Source organism: Populus trichocarpa, chromosome 17 (genome assembly GCF_000002775.5).
Source record: "Populus trichocarpa isolate Nisqually-1 chromosome 17, P.trichocarpa_v4.1, whole genome shotgun sequence".
In the NCBI taxonomy this organism is placed as follows: Eukaryota; Viridiplantae; Streptophyta; class Magnoliopsida; order Malpighiales; family Salicaceae; genus Populus; species Populus trichocarpa.
Window position 1 is genome coordinate 4,364,297 of NC_037301.2, and position 22,501 is coordinate 4,386,797.

The 22,501-nt window shown below is 33.7% G+C and overlaps 2 protein-coding genes and 1 long non-coding RNA gene across 3 annotated transcripts; 2 read left to right on the top strand and 1 right to left on the bottom strand.

The window, feature by feature from the left end:
• The first annotated feature begins 1,178 nt into the window (after positions 1-1,178).
• On the top strand, positions 1,179-4,639 carry LOC18103339 (ER lumen protein-retaining receptor). The gene is made up of 6 exons (XM_006377658.3): positions 1,179-1,501; positions 3,199-3,464; positions 3,678-3,793; positions 4,037-4,110; positions 4,196-4,259; positions 4,341-4,639. The coding sequence occupies exons 1-6, from the start codon at positions 1,411-1,413 to the stop codon at positions 4,375-4,377; spliced, it is 648 nt and encodes a 215-aa protein (XP_006377720.2). The 5' UTR covers positions 1,179-1,410; the 3' UTR covers positions 4,378-4,639.
• A 9,087-nt stretch (positions 4,640-13,726) lies between these two features.
• Positions 13,727-15,325, top strand: LOC7454407 (paired amphipathic helix protein Sin3-like 3). The gene has a single exon (XM_002316937.3). The coding sequence runs from the start codon at positions 13,727-13,729 to the stop codon at positions 15,323-15,325; it is 1,599 nt and encodes a 532-aa protein (XP_002316973.3).
• A 4,074-nt stretch (positions 15,326-19,399) lies between these two features.
• On the bottom strand, positions 19,400-21,508 carry LOC18103341 (uncharacterized). The gene is made up of 4 exons (XR_008057801.1): positions 21,277-21,508; positions 21,017-21,166; positions 20,277-20,531; positions 19,400-20,131 (listed from the first exon to the last, which is right to left on the bottom strand). It is a non-coding gene; the product is annotated as an uncharacterized LOC18103341 (long non-coding RNA).
• Between the last annotated feature and the right edge of the window lie 993 nt (positions 21,509-22,501).

Sequence of the window (22,501 nt, forward strand, 5' to 3'; positions counted from 1 at the left end):
AAATCGTTAAATCGGTGTTAAAATCGCGATTTTACGCGATTTTACCCGATTTTAACGATTTTACCCGATTTTGACCCGATTTTACCCATTTTCGAGTTTTACAAGCGATTTAGCACGTAAAGCCTATATCAACTCGTAAAATCGTACGATTTTACGAGTTGAATCGCTATTTTGACAACCTTGCTACATATATGATTTCGGATTATCTCTCCTCAGAATATTATTGTACCTTTTCTTTCTAAAAATATATTTATTTAAGCATTAAAGTCCCTACCTCCACCAAAAAGAATCTTTTACATGTACTAGTCACAAGTTACCTTGACCTACCAAGTATCAAGCACAAGCTATCAACCATGGCTGTGGAGATTGGATGAAATTGTTAGGACCAATTGATTAACCGATTATCCAACCCGGGAGCCCTATTTCTAGGTTACTTGAATTTTTAGGACATCATTACCAGGGAAAATTTGCCACCATAATAACTATTGTTAAAAAACTATCTCAACTAAAAAACTTAAACGTTTAAAATAAAGATAGTGAGATTCAAACTCGTGATTATTTAAATTATTAAGGTTTTGATACCATGTTAAAGAATCAACTCAACCTAAAAATTTAAACTGATAAACGAGATTTCAAAATATAATTTTAATTATTCTCTAACAACCACAAATAAAATAAAAATAGTATTATCTTGTCAAAACTTTCCCAATAATTTAGATTATATATTTGTTGACATAACACTTATCAACATATTTTCTCTTTTAAACAATTTTGTGATTTTTGGATGTAAAAAACAAGCTCATGTAAAGAAAATTGCAATTGACATGCAAAAAGCTTGTAAACTTCAAACTAATAATACAAAACTATTTCAGAAATTTCATACCAACTCTTGCTTTTTTCCAATCTAAAAAGCTTGGAGGCCCTATGTATTTATTCTTGTTCCTACCTTTTGTATTTACCTTAAAAAATAACTTCAAATACTTCGGATTATACTGCTCATATTTTTCTGGAGCCCAAGACTTTTGATTTTGACGTGGCATTTCCATTTTCAATTTCTTCACATAAAAAACAAACATGACTTGCCCTTCTATGGACATGTCGTCTAACCGGGAATCCAAAATCTAAGTGGGCAAAAGCCCATCCATGTTGGGCACTTTAAATTATATTACCATCATTTATCACTCTCCTAAAATGGAGGAGCTGAAAAAGAAGTAAATTAAACAAAAAGAAATTAAAAAAAAGAGGCCAGAAATATTCATTTTCTCGTTGAGCCAATCTGAGAGATCTGCAAAAAAAGGAGCTGCCGTGGATCTTCAAGAAAAAGCCTTTTCCGATTGCTCTAATCAGGACCCGAAAAAGGAAAAAACACACTAAATTATACACACACATATATACGTAGAGAGGGAAAAGATGAATATATTCAGATTAGCAGGGGACATGACCCATTTGGCTAGTGTCCTTGTTTTGCTCCTTAAGATCCATACTATCAAATCCTGTGCTGGTAAGTAGTAGAAGTTTCGGTTTTTCTGCTTTTTTCGCTGTTTTTAGGTTAATGGGTTTGGTTTAGATTTTGTATTCTGTTTGAAAGTTTGTATCTTTGTTGTAAATGATAACTGGGTTTCTGCTTCTTTTCATACTGGGTTTGTGTTTCGGTGAAATGGGTTGTTGTAGGTGGAAGTAATAATAGGGTTTTGTTTGATTTTATGGACTCAAAATGGGTTCTTTTTTTTGTTAATAGAGAGATGGGGAGAGGAGTGTTGTGCTTGATTTGAATACATTTTACAATTCTTTTGGCTATGACTTTCGTTGGTTAGATGATATGATTACCTGTGTTCATGTTGGTGTTGGACGAGGACAGGAGGATACATTAGAGAGAGAATGTGTTGGCATGATTTATAGTAGCTTAAAGACTTGATAGATAATTAAATGAGCCCTCTATCCATCAGTGAACTTTGTCTCCTGATGTTTGCATAGTCTTTAGGGGAGATGTTTGTGTGATAGCAATCAGGGTTACAATGCAAGTAAAACTGTAACTACAAACAACTGAGAAATGGTAATATGGCATGGAACTATGTAGTCCCTGAGTGTAATGTTGGACTGAATCTTATCATGGGAAACTGTAATAGTAGCAGGGGTTGTTGAAAAAGATATGGCCTGTGAAACAAAATTCGAAAAAGAGTGAGATTTGCACATCAATTTGAAAGAGCAAGAAGTTAATAAGATTAGAATAGCTCAAAATTATAAAAAGATTGTTGAAACGTATTGCCTTGGATGAATTACAAATTGATTCAGATCATTGCAGTGTAGTTGGAAATCAATAAGGGTGAATTTGATTGAAGGTTGGAAGGTGTTTTGCATATTAGTGATGATGTTGATTCTAATTTGCTAAAGGGAGCAACAAAGCTTCTGCTGATTGAATGTTGTTTTAATCCACATTGCTAAATCAATTGTATTTCTGATTTACCTGGATTTCTGATTATAATTTTGCTGAGTTATTAGAAATAAAATAGCTGATTACTGGTGGTATTTTGGTCTGGTATGATCTCCAATTTCGTTGTTTTTGTACAGCAGATTGCAAAAGATAAAATATTTCTTCCTCTGGAGGGATAAAACCAATCTGGAAGAATATGAGAGGGTTGGGCTACTCATTTATGCTTTAGTTGTAGGTTGTTATTATGGAATAAATTGCTGGTTGAGGACCATCTAATAGAACTAGCAAATGAAAGGGAAATAGTTTTTCTTGCTGTCTGTTTTTCACAAGGAGTGGATGTGTTGGGTTTCTTAGTCATCTACTCCTGGCAGCCATTTCCTAGCTCAATTGCAAAAGTGCTTGTGTGGTTAGTTGAGGAATTCTTCCATATAACTTGCTATAATGTGTTTGTGATGTTCTTAAAACAGGATTCTTAAAACAGGATTATGCAAGCAGGAGAGATTTGTCCCATGTGAACTTGTCATGCACACCTAGACTCATATCTAAATTATTATGTGTGCATAATAAAAAGCCAAACTAACGGGTCTTGAGCCTTTTCATTCAACTATATGCATCTGCTTTGCACCTTTTAAGTAGGAGCTCTCTCTTTCCTAGTTATTTGTCCAAATTTTCTTTCTCACTATGTTCTATCTAGTCATGCACATGACAAACTGTTTTGGCTTTCAGATTTTCAGTCTTAGACTTTTGACTTCCCTGTGTATTTGCAGGTATTTCTCTAAAGACCCAGGAACTCTATGCTCTTGTTTTTGCCTCTCGCTACTTGGATATGTTCACCAGTTATGTCTCATTCTATAATACGGTGATGAAATTGATTTTCCTGGGAAGCTCATTCTCAATTGTTTGGTACATGCGACACCACAAGTTGGTTCGGAGATCTTATGATAAGGATCATGACACCTTTCGGCATTTTTTTATTGTGCTACCCTGCCTTATTTTGGCCTTGCTTATACATGAGAAATTTACCTTTATAGAGGTAATATTTTTGTTCCGCCTAATTATTTTGGAATGCTTCGGTTCACATATTGTTTGTCCAAGATGTTAACAGCAATGTGATAAGTGCATGTACACATACAGACATATATGACTACATGCATATGTGTGTGCACTTTTAAGATTGATTGGGCCTATGCTATTCTTGTCAGCCATATATTTTGACTTTGATGTATCTTGAAATATGGTTGTCCAGGTAATGTGGGCATTCTCCTTGTATCTGGAAGCAGTTGCCATACTTCCTCAACTAGTCTTGTTGCAGAGGACAAGAAATATTGACAATCTGACGGGACAATATGTTTTTCTCCTTGGGTATGCCTTATTGCATAATCCTTGTTTTAATCTTGGATCAACATGGTATTTTTGTGTGTTACAGTTTGAGTACATCCTATCTTGGTTCCATATATTAATGTCATGTTTCTATCTATTTTTTCCTATGTTTTTTATCTGAAAAGCTGATTTTGTTTGTAACTTAATATTCTGCATACTCACTCCACTTTATCCAACGATTAACAACTGGATTTCTGTTAACCACTTTAGTCTTATATGCTGCAGGGCATACAGAGCATTGTACATATTAAACTGGGTTTTTCGCTTCTTCACAGAGCCACACTATGTCCACTGGATAAGTATGTCACCCTTTGTACGTGCATTTATAGACACATCCCTGTAAAAGTTTCATACTAATATTTGGCTATCTAAATGTCATCGCAGCTTGGATATCAGGACTTGTTCAGACATTGTTGTATGCTGATTTCTTTTACTATTATTTCCAGAGGTAAGTCCTTCAATCTCTTGGGAAAGCATCCAGTCTTGTGCTGATGATTAGAGAAAATGAGATTTTATTTTTGTGTTGCAGCTGGAAGAACAACGTGAAGCTGGAGTTGCCGGCCTGAGCAAGCTGTGGGAAGATGCACTCGTCAGACTACTAGTGCTTTGCATTTTCATCACAACCTTTTTTTTTCCCTTTGATTTTTTTTAATTGACTGTCTTTGAAAATGCCACAGTAGATTTTCATTTCCTGTTTTAGAAACACTAACATAAAAGTAGCAAAGTTATTCAATGATGCTGTTTCAATGACTTCTGAGTCAAACAATCGACAGTTAACAGAAAAAACAGAAGATTATATCAATGTTGAAATTGTTTCAATTCCTGCTTGACAGGAAGTACTAGAGGATTTTTATGGACTCTTTTGGAGCTCCAACTTAGAGTGTACGGTCAAATCAAGATTATATTTATTGTCTGAAATGTGTTGCCACAATTAGCTATTAATTATCTATAGGCAGAAGCGTTTAGTAAAATTCTAGAAGCTAAATATGTGGTCACAATTTAGCTATTAATTGTTAGTTTGTGGATGACAACTATCTCTTAGCTTTTTAAAATAATTACAATTTTATTATATATAGCTAGTCCATTTGTTTTACCAAATAACCATTCAAATATGGCTCTTTTTTTTTTCATTTGTCAAATTACATATATTTCTTTATGTTTTGGTTAATCATAATGTTTCTATTTTTCATATCCATCTCAATATATATCCTTGTTTGTCATTTTGTTTTTCAACATCACTTCTAATAAAAGATTACCCAAATATTTGTTGCTTCTTAAAAATATTTGGTGAGAGCATGAAGTGGATTTAGCACTTTGAGATATATAATATGATGGGAATGAATGTGAATAATGAAAAGGGCCATTAAGAATACCATAACTATAAGGAGACATCTAAAATATTCTTTTATGTCTTTATTTTTTGAAAGGCTATTACATCACTTTAAATATATAAAAAATAGAAAATTATACTAATATTGAATAAGAAAAAATAAACTTGGAAAAAGAAAAAACTATAAAAACATCATAATATAAATTAAAAAATATTCACCTAAAAAAGCTCTTACATCAGTTTTCTCAGGTTGAAAGGAACTCGTTCTCGAGTTCAGTTTTTAATTAAAAAAAATTCCTCATCAAGAAAATCTTTTTGTGTGGTCTACTCTATCATTGATCTTTAACATCTTTGTGCGAGCTATGTATCATGGTCCCTAACAAAACAATGTGTGTGGGTTACCCCAATGTGGATTCTTAATACAATATTTTTGTGTGAGACACCTCATTATGAGTCACACCACCAGGATTTCGATGGAAACCCCTTCATCCTAGTTCATGAATGTCTTTTCTTCGATGGAAACCCCCTCATCCTCTCATACTTAAGTACATCATGTTCTACAACTTCTTCCAGCCATAGTTATTCTGTAGTGTATAGTAAAACAAAAAAACCACCAAGAATTATTAGGCTCTGATACCAATTGAGACAAATAGAAACGGAGAATAAAAGAGCTTGTCACATGTTGAAACCCTAAAAAAATCAAGAACACCATAATTATGGTCACATGTTTTGAGGGTTAACATAAACTAACTTTGATGTTTTTTAGGTTCTTTTTTTTAATTTTATCTTTCAATATTTGATTTATTGAAAATTAGCTTTTATATGTTTTTTTATATACTTTTCTTTCTATGAGGTTATCCCAATCTTGTATTCATGGTTGTGGAGTTAGCAGGTTGACTTGAATATTTTTTTTCGTTGTTTTTTTTTTAAAAAATTAATTTTATTTTTAGTCTCACCCTTCAAAATTGAGTTATTTGATAATTGAGTTTCATACTTTTATTCAATTTGCTTTCGATGGGGTTACCACAGTATTACGATCGGGCTATAGATTTTGCATGTTGACCTAAGTGGGCTCGAGTCGGGTTTTTTTTTTACTTTTTTTAATTATATATATTTTTTAATTTTATCCTTCGACATTTTATTTGCAAGAAATTGAGCTATGATTTTATTTTTTCATTTCGTTTTCTATGGGGTTATCATATTTTTATTTAATTTTTTGCTTCGTTATCAAATAAGATCCTTCAAATTTTGATTTTTAATTTTTTTTTTCAATTTCATCCTTCAATATTTGAATTAAAGAAAACTGATTGCTGTATTTGTTTTTTCCTTTCTGTGGGGTTATCCTAATCTTTTATGGGGTCTTTTTTTCGTTGCTTTAAAAAAAAATATATATTTTTAAATATTTCACCCTTCAATATTAAATTGTTTGATAATTAAACTTCATAATTTTATTTAGTTTGGTTTTGATGGGATTCCCCCGGTATCACAACTAGGTCACAAATTTTGTATGCTAATCCGGATGGACTCGGATCAAGTTTTTTTTTTTTTTACATGTTTTCATTGTCAACTTATTTATTTTCGTTACATTTTTATTCATATTATCTAAATTAGTTAAGATTATTAAACTCAATAGAGTCAATGACCCGAGTCTTGAATTTGATTTTTTAAAAACGCTTGCGTCGCTTTAGCATTTTTTTTAACGTTGGAAAAAGTTTAGGTCGGCCTTCACCATAGCACAACCACCTATCTACTAATCATCTAATAAGAGAATATAAATTTTGAAAACTAAGATAACTAAATTTATTAGTATCATCTAATAATTTAATTTCTAGTTAATTTCTAGAGTTTTATCAATTAAAAATAAATATATTAAAAGTAAGTTTCTATTTTTTTTTACTTCTTTTTAACTAAACAAATACATGGCTGTATTTTATGTTTTAAATGATTAAATAAAGGATTAATGTTTTGAGAAATTGACCTTATATCTGGTGATTGAAATGGATAATTGTTAAATTAGAGGGAATCAATATAAACATTAATTTTGAAAAAAACGATGTTGTTTTTCCTTCAATATCACAACAAAATAATTCACAAAATATAATTATTTTTGTCAAAACAGTGAAAATCCTAAACATGCCATGTTGCAAGCTGAAGTGGTCATTTTTTTTATTATTGAAAATATATTTTCTGTGAATAATGTCCGATGAAGAAAGCGACAAAAACTATCCATAAGACATTACCGCTTAATTAGCAATGAAATATATTTTTTCAGTAATTACTGATGAAATTGTCGATATAATAAAAATAATTAAAAAAAATCAAGAAATATTATGCAGTGACTCCATAGGTAACATGACATATAATTATTTGCTGACGGGTTTAGCGATGGAAATATTTTGTCACTAATGTCTGTTGTTGACTCTATTAATAAATTGAAAAGTGTTATAACTGACAGTAGTGTCATCCCTCTTTTATTCTTCTTCTTCTTCTCTTTTTTTTTTTATCTGCATATCAAAATAGCAGCCCCTCCCCCTCCCTCTGTTTTGCCCTAAAAGTAGGCTCATCCTTGTAATTTTGGCCACCCCCAACATGCAGCAGTGTCTACATCACTGTCTTGGTTTATTTTTTTTTAAATACTCTCTACATCAAGTAAGAAAACCTACCGAAATATATTGTAGGTTAATTTATTGTTATTTTTGTGTAGTATTTGTAGTTTGTTTGTATATTTAAGTGTTTTACAACCTTTTTCATAGAGAATTTTATTGTATTGAAATATGATTTGTATGTTTGAGTTTGTTTGGGATTTGAGGAAAATTAAATTTGTTAGTAATTTAATGAAATTGAGTTTGATTTTGTAACTTAGGTTGATATACTAGAATAATTGATAGGTGATTTAATGGGTATTGATCATATTTTGTCAGTTTTATTGTTAAGATATGAATTTTAGGAAAATTAATTTTTTTGTATGTGGAATTCATAACAATTAAATGGTATTAATTTAGATTGAATAAGTTTAAATTAAACAAATGATAGATAATTAGTTGGGCACCAATTACTTTTTGTTAATTTGATTTATTTAGTTTATATTTTGACGCAACATTGAATTTTTATACAAATGATAATTGATTATTAGATAATGAATTCATTTTTAATTAACAAACTTGAAGATTGAATTGAAGGTTATATTATTAATAAATATTGTCATCAATATTCTATATAGGTTTCCTAAATAATGGATCAATGTTTTTTGATGTATCGAGATTCATCCCAAGGGTTGTATAGGGAAGATTATTGTAAACAGGTTAAGAGTTTTATTAGTTTTGCACTTTTGAATCCAAAGAATATTAGTGAAGGAGTAATTATATGTCCATATATGAAGTGTAAAAATAAAAAAAGTTTCACCAATAAGATATTGTGATGATGTCTTCTAAAAAACAATTCTTATAGAAATACTTGTGTTTGTTTGCACTCGGAGAATCCTATGTTCCTAATAAGACCATATTAGAAAGGATTGTTGGCACAACATCTAGTTGTAGTAACATATATGAAGTTGTAGATGATAATAGTAATCATTATATAAGTATAATGATAGATGCAATGAGAATAAATCATGATTATTCAGGTGAATATTTAAGTGTCGATGAAAAACCAAATATGGATGAACAAATCACAGTAAATTATCAATCATTGCATGAGTGTTTACCATCAAGTCAGATTATAAGTTAAGTGAGACTGATTATGACACCATCATCAAATGAGAAAAAAAGCATTTTACCTGAAGAAAATAGATAAAAAGAAAACTTCTATACTTTAAAATCAATGATAAAACCCTTGGCTTAAGATACAAAAAAATTAATATGTAACCAAACTTTTGCATGTTGTACTATTATAAAAATGCAAATTTAATCGAGTGCAAAACTTGTAGGTATGCGTGTATAAACCCAATACTAGTAGAGGAAGGAAATTTGTCTCATATAAAAAACTAAGATACTCTCAAATCACTCTTAAGCTGCAAATGTTATTTATTTCTTTGAAGATAGCCAAGCACATGACATGACGTCATTCACATGATGCTTTGGATGGATTCATAACGCAACTTCATGATGGTGAAATAGCTTAATAGGGTGCACGATTTTAACATGTGAAGTATATATATTTTTTGTGAAATTATAATCCTTTTTTTCAATTATATTTCTTTTGTTTAATGAATTTTTGAATTAGGTTGCATGATTTTTGGTATGACGCATACACCTATGCTAAGAGAAGAGCCAAGTCAGATGACTTTGAGGCACGAAAGAATTTTGACCTCGTCACATCACTAAGAGTAATTTGGAGAGATATCTAGAGTTCTTGACATTAGAGGGTTTTAGGAGGCGGTCATGAAGTAGGTCCTCGAACATAAATAAGGAGACTCATAGTTCCATTAGTAAGCATACCAGTAAATCGCTTCCTTTTATCAACCATGCAAAACAAGTGGTAAGAGCTTGCTTTATTTTTATGTGTTTTTCTTTAAATGTTAGTGATTATTTATGTCAAATTTTAATTAATGATTTATTTTATAAGCTACACAAATTAGACATGAGCCAATTCCAATAAAGTTATGTATGGAAACGCATACGAGGAAGAAGGATAGATAAAAAATGGTGCAACGATTCGTGGATAGCCAAGCATTGACATTTGTTGTAGGTAAACTTTGAAACATTTTGAATATTTTTTTGAACAAATGATTTTTTTTCCATATCTTTGATTTTTTATGTAGAAAATATATAACACTAGCATGCATAACACATAGAGGATCCTTCAACCCATTTAGAATATGATTTGGAGTTCTAATTAGAGGTTGAAGTAATCGGTTAGCCCATTAGGAATTGAGTTATTTCTATCATAGTTATCAAACCCGACCCGGGGGTTGACTTGGTCAAGGGGTCGGGTCCCGGGTTTCATGGGTCAACCCAGGAAAATTAAAAAAAAATATTTAAAGTTTTAATATTTCATATGAAAAAATTAAGAAACAATCAATGCGAATATAGACTATATATGTTGTAAATAATAAAGTTTAAAAGAATATTAAATTTTTTTTATCCCACATTGAAAAGATATTATGTTATCCTTTTAAGTTGAAATATTTAAACCAATTTTTTTTTATCCTATATTGAAAAAACATAACTTTTTTTCTTGTGAACATAGAGTATATATATTAAAGGGCTTCAAATCCCATATTGAAAAGATATTATGTTATCCTTTTAAGTTGAAGTATTTAAATCAAAAAGTTTTTTTATCCCATATTGAAAAAACTTAACTTTTGTTTTGTGAACATAGAGTATATATACGAAAGGGCTTAAATCACACATTGAAAAAATAACTTTTTTCTTGGGAACATAGAGTATATATATTAAAAGGTTTCAAATCCCACATTGAAAAAATAAATATTTTTCTAGTATTTATATAGTAAACTTTAAAAAGTGTTATAATCAACTAAAAAACTATGAAATAAGAGGGGTATAGGAGAAAAACCACATTTGAAAGAAAAAAAAACTGGGTCTCGTCCGGGTTCGCTCGGTTCGCGGGTCGACCCGCTAGGTTGACCAAATTTTACCGGATTGTTGCACTAGCCGGTCTTTTATCTTACTCGGACTGGTTCAGTCACCGGATCGAACCGCTGAGCCAGTCTGAGTTTAATAACAATGATTTCTACGACAACGATCGAGATATAAGGCAGGCTATAGTTTCTTGACCATAAGCACCCCACAATCCAGCTCGAGTTAACCACTAGTAGCTGTTTAGGAGTTGATTTAAGAATAAATTGTTGTTGCGATGGCCAATATGAGGGTTGAACTTGAGGCACAATACAAAGAACAAAGTAAGAATAAATAGGAGCAAATGATGACATACATGTTGACTCATTATCCTACTCTTTATGTGATACGATCAAGACTACACAAAAAAATTCATTGCAAGTTTCAATTGGACCAATTACAAGATCAATGGCACATAAGATCAAAGATGTATCTAATGAGCTTATTCAAAGTATTTGGGCAAATGTGAATTTCAAGGAGGCTACATCTTCAAGAAGTAATGATCAGATTTAATCAATTTAACCTATGTATAAGAGGGGTCTGATCCATCTACTTCACTAGTTAATTAATTTTGGCAATTAAAAGCTTATTTTTTCTAGTACATAGTTTTTTTTTTCTAACAAGCATAATATTCTATTCGACTGTTGGATCGGCCTGAAACTTTACCAAAAGTTTTCAGAGGTTTTGTTCTATATTGGGTTAAAATTTTAAGGTAATTGAACGTCATGAAGGTCTTGTGATAAGGCCTATAAGTTACTATGTATGAATTATATTAGTTTCCGAGTTGATTTAGGATTCTTTTTCTTATTTTATTTAGATTTTATTATTATTTAGGATGTTTTTACCTATTATAAATAGGGTTATTTAGCTTTTTTTAGTAGTTTTTTTGACAAATTTTGATTTCAACAATTATTATTGTGTGTGAGGTTTTGCTCATACTTTTTAGTTTTTCATTGAATTACTTTGACTTATCGAAGAATTAACCAAGCTTTATGATGTCTTAGATACTTCTCGTTCACGTCTCTTTATAGGTGTCGGGTGAGGGTTCGGTTACTTATAGCCTTGGTGCCTCGACATAGGTTATCGTTGTGTCAAGCTCAACATCAAACTTGATCTTAGCTTTCTTAGGAAAAGTCAATTTGGCTATGTATTTTTAGATTTTTATATTCACGAGGTTCACATAATTACAAACCTTCAAAATATTTTCCTCTCCCTCCACCTCCAACTTCTTTCTAATGTATAAAGACTTTTGTAATTGATTTTATAGTTAAATTAATAATATAAAATATGTTCCTCAATTTAAATTTGGTGTTTAATAATGTTTGTTGTTAAATTATTTGATCTAAATAAGCATGTATTAAAAAAATTACTAAAATACCGACAAACATAAAGATTCTGTTGGTGATTCCGTCAATAATATAGACCTATTTTCATCGGAGAATTACAGAGAGTTGTGAGCTGTTTGATATAGACAAATGGATTCACCGATTTAATTTTAATGTCAGTGATTCTGTTAGGAAAATCATCAGTGATACATAATACATTACCGCAGTATTCCATCGTTGACCCGTTAGTAATATTTATCGATGGATTTACCAACAGAAAAATGATCGCCAAATATTTTCTTGGCACATATATTTTATTGGTGTTTTCATTAGTAAGTAACTTCACCGATAAAATTATCGACGAACTTGATATCACCGACAAGAAACTCATCGACGATAAGTTTCCGTCGGTGAATCTGTCAGTGATTTATATATCGATGGAAATACAGCTTAATAACCGATGAAATATTCCGTTGTTGAAAATCAAATATTAAATTGATAAATCACCAATAATTCACTAAATATTTATAATTTTTAAATAAACAGTTGCTTCATCACCAATTCCATTAGGCTATCTTGCAGGATCTCTCATGTGAAGAATATTCACTCGAAGCAGCTAGTCTATGAACATCGACTGCGCTCAGCTGTTAAAAGGGGTTCTGATACATCCTTTGAGTGCAATATATCACTATCAATTTTTTTTAATTTTTTTTTTAACATCATTCTATTTATTAGTAGGCTACCTTTGTGTTTCTTTTTCTTCTAGTCTCTCCCACATTAAGCAAATGCACACATAACTGAGAACTGCAATTCCTTCTAAATCTGTGCATTGAACCACTACTAAATCCTAAGATGTTAGAGCACACCAAAGACAGAGTAACTTAAGAAAATAAATATTTCACCAAGAATAGGATGTTCAAATCATAGTCTTACTTTTGTTCGAGGCATAAAGAAAATATAAAAACCTGTAATTAATAAACACCCTCCACCTTAAAAATAACGTTGTTAATTAATTAATATAGCTCACGTTCCAAATAATTTTGCCACCATCCATAGAAATTACAAATATCAGCCAAAAGAGTTCTTCATGTTCTCTGCTGAATGATTAATTCTCTGTGGAACCTGTCAAGAGTGTTTTGAGTGCTGCCATCAAATCCTGATGACCATGAAAAAGAGTGGCCATGTCGCAGTAGAAGTCATGCCTGCTCTTATGCCCTTCTTTGTACAAATCGAACTCACTGTGGAAATCTTCGTACACATATTCATGGTTCTCAAAGCGTTCTGTGATCAGATGCCTCATTGTTGCAGTTTCTGCTTCCATATTGTTAGACTCGAGGAAAGATATTACCCTATCTTTAATCGCTTCAGAGTTCTTATTTGTTCATGTTTTCACGGATTTTATGTCCTCTCTTATGCATTGCTTATATCATGTTTTGAATCGGATTTGGATTTACCATGCATAATCACAATCCTTATCGAATACGGATTCTGAGAAAATATGACGTTTTCCGAATAAAGTCCTTAATTATACGGGCAGGAATCCGAATTGAAAAGGAGAAAAGTTGCTTAATAAACAAGCAAAACTTTGCTTATAAGGTTTGCTTGTGACAGTATTTATCTCATTCTCTATGTCCTAGGTACTACAGATTTTAAGACCTTCCATCTCCTTGGTTGAAAATTTTCTATGGAGCCTGTGCAATTCAATTTCACATTGAATCTCCATGATCTTGATGCACCCAAAACCACCTTCAAGATTCCACTCGATCCTACTGTCCTTCCAGCCTTTACAACCACCAGTTCCTGCATCAATCAAAATGCGAAGATTTCATCTGAACTTGAAAAACTTCCGGGGCAAGGTGATGGCGCCGCTGTCTACAAATTACAAAAGAAGATGAAGAGAAAGAGAGAGTGTAACGATAAATATGCTACGATCTACTTGAACAAGCTGAGTGCCAGGTTTCAGGATCAGCCTGAAAATATACAGGGCTTTAAAACGGTCATGGCAGATATCATTGGTCATACTGACAGAGATCAATCTGGTCGACTAAAAGACATACCCGACGATACCCTAGACAGAATAGCGGCAATCTTTGAAGGTCATGATGATCTGCTACGTGACTTTAACTCTTTTTTGCCACCTTCACATAAACTTAGCCTGGATGATGAGGAGGAGGAAAATGAGGCGGATGCAGCAGAGGAAAAAGAACCTGGACTCAAAGATGCTTTGGATTTTTTCAAGAAAGTGTGGATATTGCGTGGCATGGATTTCTATGAAGCCTTCCTGAGGACTTTATTTCCACTCAAAAATGGGAGCAGGAACCCAGATTATGTCTATAGGGATGCCCTTGCGTTATTGGCAGATGAACCTGATTTGCTCCAGGGGTTTTATAGATTTTTGCCTGCTTCTAAATCAATCCCTTTGGCATATCATGTGCCATATTCCCAAGGTTTGGATGTTAACAACAAAAGAGCAGTGCTGGTGAATGCTGTCAAGGAGCAGAAGCATTCTGAAAATCTTGAGGTTGTTGAAGATAATGATCATAAGAAAAGAAATTTTGTCAACAAGGCTGGAGGAGTTGTAGCGGGAGGTGGTGAGAGTGTCATAGAAAAGTGTAGGAGTGATGGACTTTGCTTCTTTGGCAAAGTTAAGGAGAGGTTGTCTTGCAATTTCCTTTATGAGAGATTCTTGAAGCTTCTCTTTTATTATACAAAGGAGAAGTTTGGAGAGAGTGAATGGAAAACTATGGTTGCTACTATGATTGGAAATCATTCTGATCTCATGGATGAGCTCAATGATTTCATGGTAAAATGCAAGAATATGCAAGAATCAAGGAGATGTGAAAGAAGGGACCGAAAGAGAGCAAAACATGAATCCCAGGTCTTGAATGATGAGTTGGTTTCTGTTGCCTCAAGAACTGAAGACTATTCCTCTAACATCAGGAGCCAAAAGCAGCGACAGCAAATCATGGTTCAATGTAAAGATGATAGAGATGAGATAGACATGCTATTTACTTGGTTTAAATCAGCTGTTGAGTATGCAGATGAACTGGGGGATGGCAACGATGAAGGGAAAGTTACAAAGGGGAAGAGGATTCACTTCCTAAGATGTGTTGAACGTTTATATAATGATCAAGGCCTTGAGGTGCTTGATGTTTTCGACAAAAATCCCCAGCATGCACTGCCTATCTTAAGGCATCGCTTGAAGCAGAAATTAGAGGAGCTTAAACATTGGCGTGATGATCATGAAAAGTTATGGGATGAAGTAGTCTCTCGAGTTTATTAAAAATCATTTGACAAGCCAGATGATTCCTTTTTCTTTGTAATTTTCAAGTGAATGGTTGAATGGAATTTCTGGATATTTTGTGTTATCTATTTTTGGATTTATTATGTATAATAATATTATTATGATTTTTCCATGGTGAATCATTGTTGTTAATTAGAACTTCTGAAGGCTATGCACTCCATCCTGTTTATCATGATCAAATCTGCTTGAGTCTCTGTAGTTGTACTCTATTTTTATTAATCGCTTTGTAAGCATTATTAAATTGTGAATTAAGAAGTCTTAATAGCTCTAATTAATGTTAAGTCTTAATAGAGTATTCATCTAGAACATTTAAAAGTATTAAATATTAGATTTATTAATCAGAAATTTGATGAATATTAAAAACAAATAAAATCTTTTTTAAAATTAAATATGTTAAATTATGGATAAAGTTAATATCATGAGTAACAATCGATTGGATTGACTACAGGACTTATATATTAACAGAATGTGTAGCCAATGTCTCTGAGTGGTTCCTACTCTTGTCTTGACTGCAAGGTACTATATGATGATAAGAAGGGGTAGTAAGCAAAAGTTCATCACAGAATGTCTTCGGTTTAATTCCTCATAATCAGTTTTCTGAAAATCACTCCTTTTCCAAGCTTTAAAAGCTGCAGGCTAGATTTGGATGCTATCAAACTTCGATTCTCAGGATGATATTGCCTACCCAAATGACCCCAAATCAAACATGAACAGCTCTTTCGATGGATTGAACTGCCTCGTGATATGCTTGACATTGAGAAGGATCTCTAAATGAATGGGATGAAGCCAACTACCAACACTGCAAAGAGGAGGGCAGCAGACCAGTTTCAGGGCATTTCCTCAAAGAAAAAGATCAAGAACAAGAAGCATCGGATCAGACAGATCACTAACCTGACCAATGCACATCTTCCAAAACTTTTTAAAAATCTTGGTTCTTGATACTTCGGAAGTAGATTGCTCCATTGTTGAGCTCATGCTTATCCGCACAGATACACTACTTTCATATGGAAAGTGGCTGCATGTGTGCTGAATGAAGTTGAGTGAGAAATGTAGACAGGTTAAGTTCTCTAGAGTTTGCACTGGTGTGTCTAGCTTGTCAGAATTTTCATATGTGTGCAGCATATTCATATCAGTCATTTTAGCATAATTTTTTAATCTGAAGTGTAATTTTTCATCCCTAGCTACTTAAGTCTTTAGCAACCTGCACTACACAATTTCCATGAACAACGAAAATGTCGAAACCAGTTCAGGAACGATTATTTTAGATGGGGATCAAAAGAACTTTGTTTAGAAACAAAATTGTGATAATTAAGCGATATTCCATGAGATAATAACAGATTAATTTGGTCTTTCAACGCTCGTATTTGTGACAGATCAAGCAAAATTTGAAACTATTTCTGTTAGGACTTGGAAAAACTGCAATCTTTAATCTAGACTGGAGGGAATAGCAAATAAGAAATAAAGAAAACAAGCCAGCTACACTACATTGACAACAGGTCGCAGGCAGGCCCTTGTTCTTTACATGTTGCTAGTAGTCAGGAAGTTTTTATTAGCACTTTAAATTCAATGAACTATTTAAAATTTTCCCTCACAATGCTTTAGAGGTTTTACATTTACATGAGCCTAATCATGCTTTCGGATGCTCCCTTAACAATTCTTTATTGCATGTATTGAATGCATAGTCTTTCTATGGCATACTTTGTACTCTATGGAGGAGGAATTGGTGGTGGTAGCATGAATGGCGCTGGAGCTGAAGTGAAAGTATTGGCCTTGCTAGAGCCATGGAAAATATTCTTTTGGTTTGGGACAAATCACAAAAATATCAAAACAGTCTCCTCAGAGAGGATTTAAATTTCTTTACTTAAAAATGCTACGTCTGATGTCTATATGAATCTTACACGACTTCCATATGGTTCTATACTGAGTGATCAGAGGATTGTATTTCCATAATAAGAGGAGTCGATGAAAAAACTGGAGATGGTAGTGGACTGCACACAGGTTTCTTCTTCTGCATTCTGCAGAATGATATTCTGTGTAATTGTCATGAAGAACATGATAAAAAGTTGATCAAGAAACACCATGTTATTAGAAACTGTAGGAAGACAAATCTATAACATGTAACCTGGAACTAATATTTCTAGTATCATATTATCAATTCGAAGAATGCAGTAGTATTTCTCAACATTGAATAATTACCAGCTTAAATGTTCAAGAGAAGAGGCTAGGATTAAGGATGAGGGATTAAATTGATCCCATGGTGTTTCAGGGATTTTGGTTATGGGGGTCAAGTAACTTTCCTTCAGATTTCTCTTCTAATCTAGCTGTTTGCTTGGTTTCTTTGCATATATCTCTGATTTTTGTTGAACTATCTGGACTGCCTAATGATTTATACTAATTTCTAGCATATGCATCCGCTCAAATCCATCCAAGTTCATCTTTATATTCTTTTAACTCCAGTTTTTGTTCCAAACGAACTTTTAGGAGAGGCAGTGCATGTTGAGGATCAACATTTAGTATGTGAAGTACCTCAAGACCCTGATCACCATATAAACGTTCAAGACACCATAGAAATTCCGATTCCCCTTTTCCATTTCATTATCATCGATGCCCTTTTCCAATTCTTCTGCATATTCAACAGCTGAACTAAACCAACTAATTAGCATGTCCATCTCATATCTATTATCTTCACATTCAAGCATGATTTTCTCACTTTCATTGCTCTTAATTTCTAGTGGAGAAGTACTTGGATCCTGAAGGCACCAATAAAAATCGATCATTCAACACCTTCAGTTCGGGTTGCATTGCATTGTGTTTAGAAGGAACACCATAGTCTGTTGGGAGATATCGATAACATAACGCTGGAACTCGTCCATGAGACCAGGATGCTTTCTAATCATAGCAACTATTCTTTCTTTCCATTCATACTTTCCAATCCTTCCATTGATATAATAGAAAACCATCTTTAATAGCTGATCTCACACGATAGCTTCTTTCGAAAGTTCTCGAAAAGCAAAAATCCAGCCTGCAGGAGCTTTTTTACTACGTGATCACCTGGTTTCACTGCAAATCCTCTCACAAAATTTCTTTCCTTATCGTTCCCTTGAGCCACCTCAATCTTTTCAGGATGCTGCTTCTTCCGCTCTTCACCGGCCTTAATTAGTACTGCTCCGCTGTTTTTCACATCTTTATCTCGAGAATCTGGACTTCGAGATGCTACTGATGAAGGTGCTTCACAAGCTCGCATAACTCTATAAAAACACTCCAGTAAATCAGCATCGTCTCCGCACAGCGGAACAATACATCTGAAGAGATCACTATGTCCCTGGCATTTCTTAAAATCTTCGCAAAATCTTCCCAAACCTTCTTGCCACACATCCTCAGCTTCTTTGTAAAATCGTGAGCACCTTCAAATCCAGGTAGTAGTTTTTTTTTCTCTGCTAAAGCAGCCTTCCATCTTATCCTCCTCCTCCTCTACCTCTGCTGCCTCACTGTCATCGTCTTCATCATCATCAACAACGCTAAAACGATGCGAGGGCGGCAAGAAAACGTTGAACCCATGTATCAGGTCACAGTGACCTTCAAGAGTTGCCTTCAATCTTGCCAAGACATGGTCAGGTACGTTTTTCAGTCTCCCTGAGAACTCATCTCTTAAATCCCTGATATCTTCCATGACCCTGTAAAGCTACATAATTTTTCAGGCTGGTCTTGGAACCTGAGTCCTAGTTCCTTGAGGTAGATTTCGGATTCCCTGTAAAAATCTAAACACATTGATTTGCATTTTCTTTTGGTATAGCATTAAGGTTTATGCTATTCCGAGTGGTAACATATTAATGGAGAAATTTGATGCAATACGAGGAGAAATTATCCATTTGACAGTATATTGATATTTTTTCCAGCTACTGTCTGTCTTAGGTTTCTTTGTAATTAAGTGTCATTTTCTTCCTTTGTAATCTTTCACGAACCTGTAAATGTTGGAGGAAAATGAAAACGAAGTCACATGAGTATCATTGTTTCATTTCCATACACATACTATAAATGTATAAATGAAGTTACTTTAACCTTTATCTTTCATGAACCATGTAGTCTTTGTTCCTAGAATTATCAAATATTTGAATCTATATGTGTACGAATAAATAAAGTCACTTGAGAAATCTTGTTCCTTCGGCACACATTTATGATGTGTATGTGAATGATGAGCATACAAAGGTGCTGGTTTAGAATGGTGGGCATACCATGGATTCTGGTTACACACACACGAGGGTCATGAAACTTCCTCTCAGATGTTCTCTGAGGTGTAAGATTTTTGCAGTTCAATGCATTCATTGATTGTCTGGTTATTCATATCTTTCTTCAGGCGATTCACTAGTAAATTTAACTGAAGTTCGGCTTGGACTTCCTTGAACAGCTTTCTTAATGATTGAAAATGGTCAGTCGACTCAGTCAACTCAAGCCCGTTGCCGGCAAGGGTTCCTGTGAATGGATTAGCAAAACCTGCAAGGCACAATAGCTGATGAAGAACAAAAGATGGTCCGAGGAAATCTCTGTCCAAACAGTTAAGCTCACCCTGAGATGACACTTAATGAGTCTGATTCGACGTGAACAGAGTGACCCTGTATGTCTTAGTTTCATCATCCTATTTGCAATATGAAGGTTCTTTGACAAGCAAAATCAACAACTCTTCGTATTCCTATTCCCTTCACAAGATTACTGCTCGCTTATGAACACTGAACACAGTGTTCTTCAATGTTTTCGCTACTGCACAATTACGTGCAGGCAACATCCAATCTTTCAGAGGACACAAATGGTACACAGAGCAATCACAAGTAATATGATCAGTATAACAGAAGTATTAAGTCATCATCGCAGAATAACATAGGAAACAAGAATGATCAGGCCAGTAGAACAGGAAGATGGTTAGTTGCAATCGCACCTGAGAAAACTACTGATTCATTTCCATTGATGATCCACAGAAAGTTCAAACATCAAATCATGTTATGCCATAATGCAAGTTTAAGAACCTATCCAGCTCTCCATGTCTTAAAACAAAGTACTGGAGATGATTGGGTACAAATTTGACAGAAACTGAACTTGACTTCACTAAGCCAGTAGGAATTTAGAAGATCTTGCGACCCCCTCCATGCATCTGCAACATGGCATCAATTTGTTCCCCATTCTCTAGTCCAAGCTACACATGCAAATCAAAATTTAGAAGAGAATCACCGAACTGAGAAGAACCAGAATAAATGAAAATCAACATTATTTGCGGTAATAAAAGATAAAGCATAAGCACCAAATCAAACTTCAAGTACAACAAAGCTCGTTGGTGCCCATGCAGCCAAAGTTTTCGATTTACTTGAAGTTAACTCATCCACAAATGCTTGCAATTGCCATTTTTGTTTTTCTTTTGATATTGAGTTACTCTTTAATGTTATCAAAGAAGAGGAAGTAATCTAGCAACGATAATCTTGAATCAAAAACAAATCTGAACGTCCTGAAAATCATGAATCAGTTCTCTTGTTTCAAAGGGACCTTTACCAACATTATCTGCAATTCTTATCGGTTCTAGTAATTTCACTAACGGACAAGAACTTCCAGGACAATAATTGAGTTAGTCGGAAAATATTTCTTGAAAAAAGAAGAAAAGGTTGAAGGGCAGAAGAAGAATGTCACCTTGGCTGCATGTCTTTTGGTAATACACTTTCCATTGTAGAAAAACCGCAAGCTATGACCTTACATTCCCCTTCTCTCAATATACTCATCCATGAGCCTTGATAGAGAGGCATGAGTCTTGATCTTAATTATATCGACATAACGCCCATCCTGCAATGAAAAGAACAAATGACAGAACACCACACTCAATGGACTGCATAAAATATTAAAATTCATTAACAATACGCATAAATAGGTGTAATGATGTAAAATCACACAACTGCACGAAGATATTTCATTTGTAATTTCAAGTCCTTTCAGGAGCAACAATAAACAGCCCAAAACCCCAAAGTGTTCTTCAACTGCATCAGAGCTTCTCATCAATATATGAAATGTACCTGTACAGGAGGATTGATAAATGAATAGCAAGTAACCATGATCTGCTGCTATGGGGAAATGCAAGGGATGATGGGTGGCAATCTGAACTGAAGTGAACCAGCTTATTTGCAATTTGTTTTTTTAGGGTTAATACTACTCCCCGAAAATAAAAAAATATGTCAAAAAATAACACCAGTTTCTAAAAATATGACTCATCAAAATGTTGACTTTTAACCCTAAAAAAAGAGTTATGTCCAAGTTGTAAAAAAAATACGCATAATTCATATTTGTTTTTAAAATTTTGAAATCAATCCTTTTTTAGAAAAAAAAACGTGTCAACGAATAATGTTTATCCCTAAAAAAGAAGATTATGTTGTAATAGCTAAAAAAAAGGCATAACCCATATTTGAGAATTGGTCTTAGACCCGTGCACGACAACGAGATAAACTGGGAGTTGGACCTGCCTCATCAATTTTTTTTTATTTTGGGTATTTCATAAAATACAAAAAAAAAATACAGATACAAGTATAAAAAGACAAATAAAACACACCTAGAAACATAGTTTTGAAACCCGACTCGGCCCAGTGGGTTGACCCGAGACCAGGCCGACCAGGGTCTGGAACCAGACCGGGTTGAAGAAAAAATAAGGAAAGGAAAAACCTGGTGTGACCCGGCAAGATCTGGTCAAAAACCCGGTTGCAACATGTTGACTTTTTTTTACTAAAACAACGTCGTTTTGATTTTTTTTTAAAATTGACCCGGGCGACCTGGTCAAAACCCGGAACCCGAGCCTTGGACCGGGCCGCCCATCGGGCTGGGTGTAAAAACTATGCCTAGAAGTCCTCAAAATTATCTCAGTGTCACTTTATAGGAAAGACCAAAATACCCTTGAACTTCCCTAGAAACTACAAAAATACCCCTAATGGTGCTTTAGCTCATGTGCGGCCACTGTTGGAGGGGTGAAATTTTTTTGTGAGATTTTGGGCCATAAATTGCAGCTTCTAGTAGATCTATGTGAGCGGATTCCGATGGTGGTGGTGGTGTTGACCATTGATGACTGATATATAATAAAACCTAAAAACACAATGGAAGTCTTGGGATAAAAGCTTGCTGCCATGGATGTCAACA

Excerpts from the sequence above, each read along its gene's own strand:
- LOC18103339 (XM_006377658.3), top strand. The coding sequence starts at position 1,411 with ATGAATATATTCAGATTAGCAGGGGACATGACCCATTTGGCTAGTGTC. Across the intron at positions 1,502-3,198 it reads TACTATCAAATCCTGTGCTG|GTATTTCTCTAAAGACCCAG; the intron begins GTAAGTAGTAGA and ends GTGTATTTGCAG. Across the intron at positions 4,111-4,195 it reads ACACTATGTCCACTGGATAA|CTTGGATATCAGGACTTGTT; the intron begins GTATGTCACCCT and ends ATGTCATCGCAG.
- LOC7454407 (XM_002316937.3), top strand. The coding sequence starts at position 13,727 with ATGGAGCCTGTGCAATTCAATTTCACATTGAATCTCCATGATCTTGAT.